This window comes from Zootoca vivipara, chromosome 13 (genome assembly GCF_963506605.1).
Source record: "Zootoca vivipara chromosome 13, rZooViv1.1, whole genome shotgun sequence".
NCBI lineage: Eukaryota > Metazoa > Chordata > Lepidosauria > Squamata > Lacertidae > Zootoca > Zootoca vivipara.
This window is the reverse complement of record NC_083288.1, coordinates 28,230,405-28,240,084: the sequence shown is the minus strand read 5'-3', so window position 1 is coordinate 28,240,084 and position 9,680 is coordinate 28,230,405. Positions and strand designations below refer to the sequence as shown.

The following is a 9,680-nucleotide window of genomic DNA, read 5'->3' as shown; positions in this document are numbered from 1 at the left end:
TAATGTATTGGATGGGGAGTGAGGGAATTCAGTGAAGCAAATTAAAGGACAGAACACTGTGCACCCCTCTGAGCCCAAAGATCATATGACAACCCTCTGGTCCTTTTGAGAGTCTGTACCTATCTCTTTCAGAAGGTCGGCGGTTCGAATCCCTGTGACGGGGTGTGCTCCCGTTGCTCAGTCCCAGCTCCTGCCAACCTAGCAGTTCGAAAGCACGTCAAAATGCAAGTAGATAAATAGGAACCGCTACAGCGGGAAGGTAAACAGCGTTTCCATGTGCTGCTCTGATTGCCAGAAGCGGCTTTGTCATGCTGGCCACATGACCTGGAAGCTATACGCCGGCTCCCTCGGCCAATAATGCGAGATGAGCGCACAACCCCAGAGTCGGTCATGACTGGACCTATGGTCAGGGGTCCCTTTACCTTTACCTTTACCTATCTCTTTACCCTGCAACATCAGGGAATCAGTTGGTCAATCAGTTGGTTGATTGGTAAATCAGTTGGTTGATTAGATTTTCACCTTTATTGCTGGGAGTGCATGCCTACCTTGAGAAATAAGTTCTTTGGAGTTCAACACTCTTAGGGAACAGGTAGGAATTCCCTATCCTTGACTTGACATAACCATTTGGGAGCTGTTGTGCGTTTTTATAATCTGCTATGGGATAAGCCTGCCACCTGTAAATTAGGAGGAGGGATCCTGCATAAATTCAGTCTTAATATTACTTCTGGACATATTAGAAGCAGCTTTCCCCATCATAATAAGCATTGTTCCAGGAGGTCTTGTCCCTAGAATACCAAAAGTAGATTTACGTACGTATATGTAGGAATATCTCCTGGCAACCTAGCACTTCGAAAGCATGTCAAAGTGCAAGTAGATAAATAGGTACCGCTCCGGTGGGAAGGTAAACGGCATTTCCGTGCGCTGCTCTGGTTCACGAGAAGCAGCTTATTCAGGCAGCACTGTTTAGGGGAGCTTTTAATGTTTAATAGATTGTATTTTAATCTGTTGGAAGCCGCCCAGAGTGGCTGGGGAGGCCCAGCCAGATGGGCAGGGTATAAATAAATTATTATTATTATTATTATTATTATTATTATTATTATTATCATTATTATTCTTATTCTTATGCTGGCCACATGACCCGGAAGCTGTACGCCAGCTCCCTCAGCCACTACAGCGAGATGAGCGCCACAACCCCAGCCAGAGTTGTCTGTGACTGGACCTAATGGTCAGGGGTCCCTTTACCTTTACCTTTACCTTTATGTAGGATTGTAGTATAAACACTAACAACTGGGAAACACTGGCCTGCGAGCGCTCCAGTTGGAGAACAGCCTTTACCAAAGGTGTCATGGGCTTTGAAGAAACTCGATCTCAGGACACAAGGGAGAAACATGCTAAGAGGAAGGTACGCTTGGCAAATCCACACCGTGATCAACTCCCGCCTGGAAACCAATGTCCCCACTGTGGAAGGACGTGTGGATCCAGAATTGGCCTCCACAGTCACTTATGGACCGTTTGTTAAAATCGTGTTTATGGAAGGCAATCTTACTCGGCTATGAGTGATCGCCAAAGAAGAAGAAGATGTAGGAATATCAGTTTATTTCCATATGCTTGCCCTGTTTTTCACCACCAAAACAAAATCTAATGTAATTGTCAATTGGAAATATATTTACAACTTTCAAACCCCCTTTTTCTAGCTCCCATTCTTGGTGCTCAAATTCTCCATGGTGAACTTATACCAGGTTCATCAACCATTTTGGTCCAGTGGCTGCAGTTGGGCTTTTGAGAAAGTGTTGTTCGTGGCAGGAACAGGTATTGTATATACAAGATCTTGTGTATGGGGGCTTGGCAAAACACAAAGTGGATGCCATAAGTGAAGCAGATGCCTTCAGGTGAAGAAAACAAATCAAAACACAATACACGAACAAAAAAAACCAGCAACCAAGGTATCATGTGTCTGGGTCAGAGGGGAAAGATGTGGGAAGGTATAAGGTGTCTCTAATTCTATGGCCTTGGGAAGCAGAAGTATGCAATGGGGGCGAGGAAAAATTATCAGAGGAGAGGGGGACGTAGATACTTAATGTTGGTCGTTGGTGCTGAGCCCCCATCCCATAGAGCCTGTGCTCTTATTTTGTGGTGTTGTTAATGTCATGTCAGTGCCCCAAACAAAACTATCATCCATGAACTGATATGGCATGTGGTGACTGACTTGGTGTCCATTACCAAAATCTGACTGGGTAAGTTGGCAGTGGGAGGAGGAGATTGACCTTACCTAGCTGTGCCCACCTGGATGGTGGTACCACCAGTCAAGGTAGGAGTTACTGGACGTATGGGATGTTGTGATGTAATGATGAAAACAAGATAAACAAAATTAAGGCTAGCTGTGAGGGGATGTTAAAGATAAGTATCATAGTCAGAGCTTTTTTTCTGGGGGGGGGATGCAGGGGTACGCATGCCCCTAAACATTTTGTGAATCTAAGTTTGGCCTCATTGAGGGACATTATTTCAATATGAGTAGGAAGATTAGAGTACCCCTAAACATTTTTTATATAAAAAGCACTGAATATAGTTGTATAATGAAGAGTATAGTTTCTTTTTATAATCAATTTTTATTGAAAGTTTTCAACACAGAATACAATAAAAGCCACACTAGCCTAAATAAAAATAAACCTAAATAATAATAAATCTTAACCTTTATTCTACACAAAGGAGGGTAAGCCCTCCTAGCTCTCACCTGGGAGTTCCTCCCTCTTCCCCCAGCCTCCCACCCGGGGAAATACTCCTTAACTTGCCCCTCACACAGGGGCAAAAAGGGTATGTTTTCTATTGATTGGGCTTCATCTGTAAGCGTGTAAAGGTGAAGGGAGAGATTTGCCAATTGTGTTATTGAACTAAATCTGATCATATAGTTTGCATTGTATAATTCTGATTGTATGGCTTAGCCCCCCCTCCCCCAATATCCCTGGGATGCTTTCCTCCTAAAATGCTTCTTAAAATGCTTTCCTCTTTGCCTCTCTGTGTGTCAAAGTGTAATGTAAGCAAAAGGAACAGTGAGACAGCTTCCTTCAAGGCGGAATAAGCTGGCCTTGTCTGGAACACAGAAGGAGAGGCAGAGAAAGGCTTATCAGCGGATGAGCTTGACGCTGGAAGTTGCTAACTTGACGCATAAACTAGTCTTACTGAAGGCTTTGTTGAGTCAGCATGTGTTTACAAGAAGGACTGGACACAGGAAGATCCATATATGTACTTGTAACCTATGACCCTCTTGCGTATGCACACTTACAGAGTGGGTTCCTGAGGAGGGTGGGAAGGAGCCCAAGGAGTGTATAAGAATCTTTGCAAATTTGTCTTTCTTTACTCTTGTCGTGAAGGTGATCACCAAGAGTCTCTTAAATTTAAGAATTAAATTCTTTCTCTGGATTCAACCCTCGGTGTTGTTATTGACTGTCCCTGCCCCTGCCTGGGCGCAACTTGAGGCCCCTTATTAGCAAATGAGGCTACAAAGGAACATGACAATAGATTGCAATATTCATTTTTATGTATAAGTATTAGAGCTAATAGATAAAAAGTAATGAACCCTAGCACAAGAAGAAAACTATTCAGTATTTTGAAACATCAGCAAAGTTTAGGGGTGAAACTGAAGTTTGTTTGGTCCACAATGTAAGCAAAAATTTCCAGAGTAACACAAAGATTAGAATGTATTTGGATATTGTTGTTGTTGTTTAGTCGTTTAGTCGTGTCCGACTCTTCGTGACCCCATGGACCATAGCACGCCAGGCACTCCTGTCTTCCACTGCCTCCCGTAGTTTGGTCAAACTCATGTTCGTAGCTTCGAGAACACTGTCCAACCATCTTGTCCTCTGTCGTCCCCTTCTCCTAGTGCCCTCAATCTTTCCCAACATCAGGGTCTTTTCCAAGGATTCTTCTCTTCTCATGAGGTGGCCAAAGTATTGGAGCCTGAGCTTCACGATCTGTCCTTCCAGGGAGCACTCAGGGCTGATTTCCTTAAGAATGGATAGGTTTGATCTTCTTGCAGTCCATGGGACTCTCAAGAGTCTCCTCCAGCACCATAATTCAAAAGCATCAATTCTTCGGCGATCAGCCTTCTTTATGGTCCAGCTCTCACTTCCATACATCACTACTGGGAAAACCATAGCTTTAACTATACGGACCTTTGTCGGCAAGGTGATGTCTCTGCTTTTTAAGATGCTGTCTAGGTTTGTCATTGCTTTTCTCCCAAGAAGCAGGCGTCTTTTAATTTCGTGACTGCTGTCACCATCTGCAGTGATCAAGGAGCCCAAGAAAGTAAAATCTCTCACTGCCTCCATTTCTTCCCCTTCTATTTGCCAGGAGGTGATGGGACCAGTGGCCATGATCTTGGTTTTTTTGATGTTGAGCTTCAGACCATATTTTGCGCTCTCCTCTTTCACCCTCATTAAAAGGTTCTTTAATTCCTCCTCACTTTCTGCCATCAAGGTTGTGTCATCTGCATATCTGAGGTTGTTGATATTTCTTCCGGCAATCTTAATTCCTGCTTGGGATTCATCTAGTCCAGCCTTTCGCATGATGAATTCTGCATATAAGTTAAATAAGCAGGGAGACAATATACAACCTTGTCGTACTCCTTTCCCAATTTTGAACCAATCCGTTGTTCCATATCCAGTTCTAACTGTAGCTTCTTGTCCCACATAGAGATTTCTCAGGAGACAGATGAGGTGATCAGGCACTCCCATTTCTTTAAGAACTTGCCATAGTTTGCTGTGGTCGACACAGTCAAAGGCTTTTGCATAGTCAATGAAGCAGAAGTAGACGTTTTTCTGGAACTCTCTAGCTTTCTCCATAATCCAGCGCATGTTTGCTATTTGGTCTCTGGTTCCTCTGCCCTTTCGAAATCCAGCTTGCACTTCTGGGAGTTCTCGGTCCACATACTGCCTAAGCCTGCCTTGTAGAATTTTAAGCATAACCTTGCTAGCGTGTGAAATGAGGGCAATTGTGCGGTAGTTGGAGCATTCTTTGGCACTGCCCTTTTTTGGAATTGGGATGTAGACTGATCTTCTCCAATCCTCTGGCCATTGCTGAGTTTTCCAAACTTGCTGGCATATTGGGTGTAGCACCTTAACAGCATCATCTTTTAAAATTTTAAATAGTTCAGCTGGAATATCATCACTTCCACTGGCCTTGTTATTAGCAGTGCTTTCTAAGGCCCATTTGACTTCACTCTCCAAGATGTCTGGCTCAAGGTCAGCAACCACACTACCTGGGGTGTACGAGACCTCCATATCTTTCTGGTATAATTCCTCTGTGTATTCTTGCCACCTCTTCTTGATGTCTTCTGCTTCTGTTAGGTCCTTACCACTTTTGTCCTTGATTATGGTAATCTTTGTACAAAATGTTCCTTTCATATCTCCAATTTTATTGAACAGATCTCTGGTTTTCCCCATTCTATTGTTTTCCTCTATTTCTTTGCATTGCTCATTTAAGAAGACCCTCTTGTCTCTCCTTGCTGTTTTTTGGAAATCTGCATTCAGTTTCCTGTATCTTTCCCTATCTCCCTTGCATTTTGCTTGCCTCCTCTCCTCCGCTATTTGTAAGGCCTCGTTGGACAGCCATTTTGCTTTCTTGCATTTCCTTTTCCTTGGGATGGTTTTCGTTGCTGCCTCCTGTATAATGTTACGAGCCTCCATCCATAGTTCTTCAGGCACTCTGTCCACAAAATCTAAATCCTTAAACCTGTTCCTCACTTCCACTGTGTATTCATAAGGGATTTGATTCAGATTGTATCTTACTGGCCCAGTGGTTTTTCCTACTTTCTTCAGTTTAAGCTGGAATTTTGCTATAAGAAGCTGATGATCTGAGTTACAGTCAGCTCCAGGTCTTGTTTTTGCTGACTGTATAGAGCTTCTCCATCTTTGGCTGCAGAGAATATAATCAATCTGATTTCGATGCTGCCCATTTGGTGATATCCATGTGTAGAGTCGTCTCTTGTGTTGTTGGAAGAGAGTGTTTGTGATGACCAGCTTGTTCTCTTGACAGAACTCTATTAGCCTTTGCCCTGCTTCATTTTGAACTCCAAGGCCAAACTTGCCAGTTGTTCCTTTTATCTCTTGATTCCCTACTTTAGCATTCCAATCCCCTGTAATGAGAAGAACATCCTTCTTTGGTGTCATTTCTAGAAGGTGTTGTAGGTCTTCATAGAATTGGTCAATTTCACTTTCTTCAGCACCGGTAGTTGGTGCATAAACTTGGATTACTGTGATGTTAAAAGGTCTGCCTTGGATTCGTATCGAGATCATTCTGTCATTTTTGAGATTGCATCCCATCACAGCTTTTGCCACTCTTTTGTTGACTATGAGGGCCACTCCATTTCTTCCACAGGATTCTTGCCCAGAGTAGTAGATATGATAGTCACCCGAACTGAATTCACCCATTCCCTTCCATTTTAGTTCACTGATGCCCAGGATGTCGATATTTATTCTTGTCATCTCATTTTTGACCACATCCAGCTTACCTCTATTCATGGTTCTTACATTCCAGGTTCCTATGCAATATTTTTCTTTACAGCATCGGACTTTCCTTTCGCTTCCGCTTCCAGGCATATCCGCAACTGAGCGTCCTTTCGGCTTTGGCCCAGCCACTTCATCAGCTCTGAATCTACTTGTACTTGTCCTCCGCTCTTCCTCAGTAGCATGTTGGACGCCTTCCGACCTGAGGGGCTCATCTTCCAGCGTCATAACTTTTATATGCCTGTTGTCTTTGTCCATGGAGTTTTCTTGGCAGGGATACTGGAGTGGCTTGCCAGTTCCTTCTCCAGGTGGATCATGTTTAGTCAAAACTCTCCACTATGACCTGTCCATCTTGGGTGGCCCTGCATGGCATAGCTCATAGCTTCTCTGAGTTATTCAAGCCCCTTCGCCACGACAAGGCATTGATATTACCCTTCTCCAAACATTTCAGTATATGTCTTGGATTGAAAGACATACCAAAATGTGTAAAAATGTGTATATTAGAATAGAGTGTGTCTAGAAATATGTGAGATAAAAGATTAATTTAAATATCTACCTAGCTGAGCAGGGGACGCAGGTAGCGCTGTGGTCTGAACCACAGAGCCTAGGGTTTGCCGATCGGAAGGTTGGCGGTTCGAATCCCCGCAACGAGGTAAGCTCCCGTTGGTCAGTCCCAGCTCCTGACCTAGCAGCCCGAAAGTACGTCAAAGTGCAAGTAGATAAACAGGTACCGCTCTGGCGGGAAGGTAAATGGCGTTTCCGTGCGCTGCTCTGGTTCACCAGAAGCAGCTTAGTCATGCTGGCCACATGACACCGGCTTCCTTGGCCTATAGAGCAAGATGAGCGCTGCAACCCCAGAGCCATCTGCGACTGGATCTAACAGTCAGGGGTACCCTTACCTTTACCTTACCTAGTTGAGCATTTAATATGAATTTTCATTCTTTTTTCAAAAACAACAACAGAGTAATGGAAACAAGTTGGAATGGGTTTATGAATGTATACATTTGAAACTGACTTGGAGTGGAAATAGAGGAATCAGCTGATCCCAATCAGAGTCTAAAATCTGTGCCACCCACATAAGGAAAGTGCTGGGGGCGGCATGGAGACAACACATAGCATGTTGATTCTATCACACATGACTACACTTCATGTGTCTTCCTTTGTGTGGCAAAAACCTACCAATATTATTTCTCAGGGCATTTTTGACCTCCTTGTTTCTCAGGCTATATATAAAAGGGTTGGCCAAAGGGGGCAAAGCTGTGTACAAGAGAGAATAAATCTTTTGCATCTCTCTGTTGACTTCAGCCTTGGGTAACAAATACAAAATCATTAGTGAACCATAAAATATGGATACCACAACCAAGTGAGAGGAGCAGGTGGAAAAGGCCTTTTGCCTCCCAATGGAGGAAGGGATTTTCAAGATGGCAACCATTATATATACATAAGAGGTTAAAGTTAAAACAAAGGGAGGGAGTGTGAATATGGCAGCCACAAGAAAACCCAACATTTCCATCAAGCTGGTGTCACTGCAAGAGAGCTTAAGAATAGGAAAGTAGTCACAATAGTAATGATTAATTTCATTGGGGCCACAGAATGTTAACTGTAGCATCAGATTGAGCAATATCAGGAAGGCTATAAATCCATTGGACCAAGATGCAGCTGCCAGTTGGATACAAGTCTGGGTGCTCATCATTGTAAAATAATGCAGTGGCTTGCAGATTGCTAGATACCTGTCATATGACATCACACAAAGTAAACAGCATTCTGTAGCTACTAGGGATCCACAGAGATACCATTGCACTAAGCAGCCAGTGAAAGAAATCCTCCTATCTCCAGTCAAGAGAGCTGGCAGCATCCTTGGAAATAAATTGGAGCAATAGCACATCTCCAGGAAAGAGAGATTCCCCAAAAAGAAATACATTGGGGTGTGAAGATGCTGATCAAAAACAACCAGGACAACAATGAGAATGTTTCCAGTCATTGTCACAACATAAATCACTAGAAATGCCAGGAAGAGAAATGTCTGCACTTCGTAGAATTCCCCAAATCCCAGGAGGATGAATTCTGTAATCTCTGTCTGGTTTTCAAGCTTCATCTAATAGGGAAAAAGTCAAATCCTATTGAAAAGAGCAATTTTTAGAAATGAAATAATGGATGAGTGCCATTGTAACATTAATGCAATAAGTTTGAGATCTGATGTTGTCACACAAGTGGTAGAGCATTGCCATATAATAACAACCTTGGGATTGTGCAACATTTTTCAAAAGTGCAAGATATCCATTGGATTTGACTGCTGTGCTAAGACAGTAAAACAGCTTTTGTGTGAGTAAGCTACCACAACGGGTATCACTCATTTTCATAGGCACACTGAAACATTATATTAACAGGTAGTGAGAAGCTGATGTAAGGCTCAATGGAGAAAACATTAGTTGAAGGCACTTGACCTAATCTCTTTTCATATTCACCTTACCATGGTCATGATGCATGCTCAGAATCCCATGGTAGGTAGGGATGGAGGAAGGAAGAACTACCCAGAGCTTCTTGAGCTTAGGTTTTGGTCTATTATAGAAATGCACTGAGAAATTCACAATGCATATGTGAATATGAGAAATTATATAAAAAATAAATGTCTTTCAAAAAATTGGAAACTAATGAAGTACTTTTCTATAACATAATATCCTGTGGTATTGATTTTTCATGCATTCAGTTTTACCGGTAAACATGAAGTAGACTGCTAATCCTGATTCACAAATTGCCCTTCCAACACTTTTGTAGTAGCCTTTTCAGGGCTTCCTTTACATCCTTGTTTTTCAAACTGTATATAAGACATAGCTGCCAAGTTATCCCTTTTTTTAAGGGATTTTCCCTTATGCTGAATAGGCTTCCTCGCGAGAAAAGGGAAAACTTGGCAGCTATGATATAAGATGGTTAGCTATGGAGGGAAGGACTGTGTAGAGAGCAGAAACAATCTTATTGAAATATATCATGGTTTTCATTGAGGTATCAGATATATAATGATCAATGCCCCATAGAAAATAGAGACGGCAATTTTCTAACATGTAGAAACCTTTTATTGAAATCCTAACTTTATTTATATGGATTTCATATCATTATTTTTTTTAAAAAAAACCTAGTCTTCTTCAGCTGTCAGTACCACTCTTTTAATCTCTTTGCTGAGTT

The 9,680-nt window shown here is 42.4% G+C and overlaps 1 protein-coding gene across 1 annotated transcript; it reads right to left on the bottom strand.

The window, feature by feature from the left end:
* Positions 1–7,629: 7,629 nt before the first annotated feature.
* Positions 7,630–8,595, bottom strand: LOC118077931 (olfactory receptor 2AP1-like). Its single transcript, XM_035101653.2, has one exon. It carries the CDS (start codon positions 8,593–8,595, stop codon positions 7,630–7,632), a length of 966 nt encoding a protein of 321 aa, XP_034957544.2.
* Positions 8,596–9,680: the final 1,085 nt, after the last annotated feature.

Bases quoted from the DNA above. Each gene is read 5' to 3' on its own strand.
- LOC118077931 (XM_035101653.2), bottom strand. From the start codon at position 8,595: ATGAAGCTTGAAAACCAGACAGAGATTACAGAATTCATCCTCCTGGGA.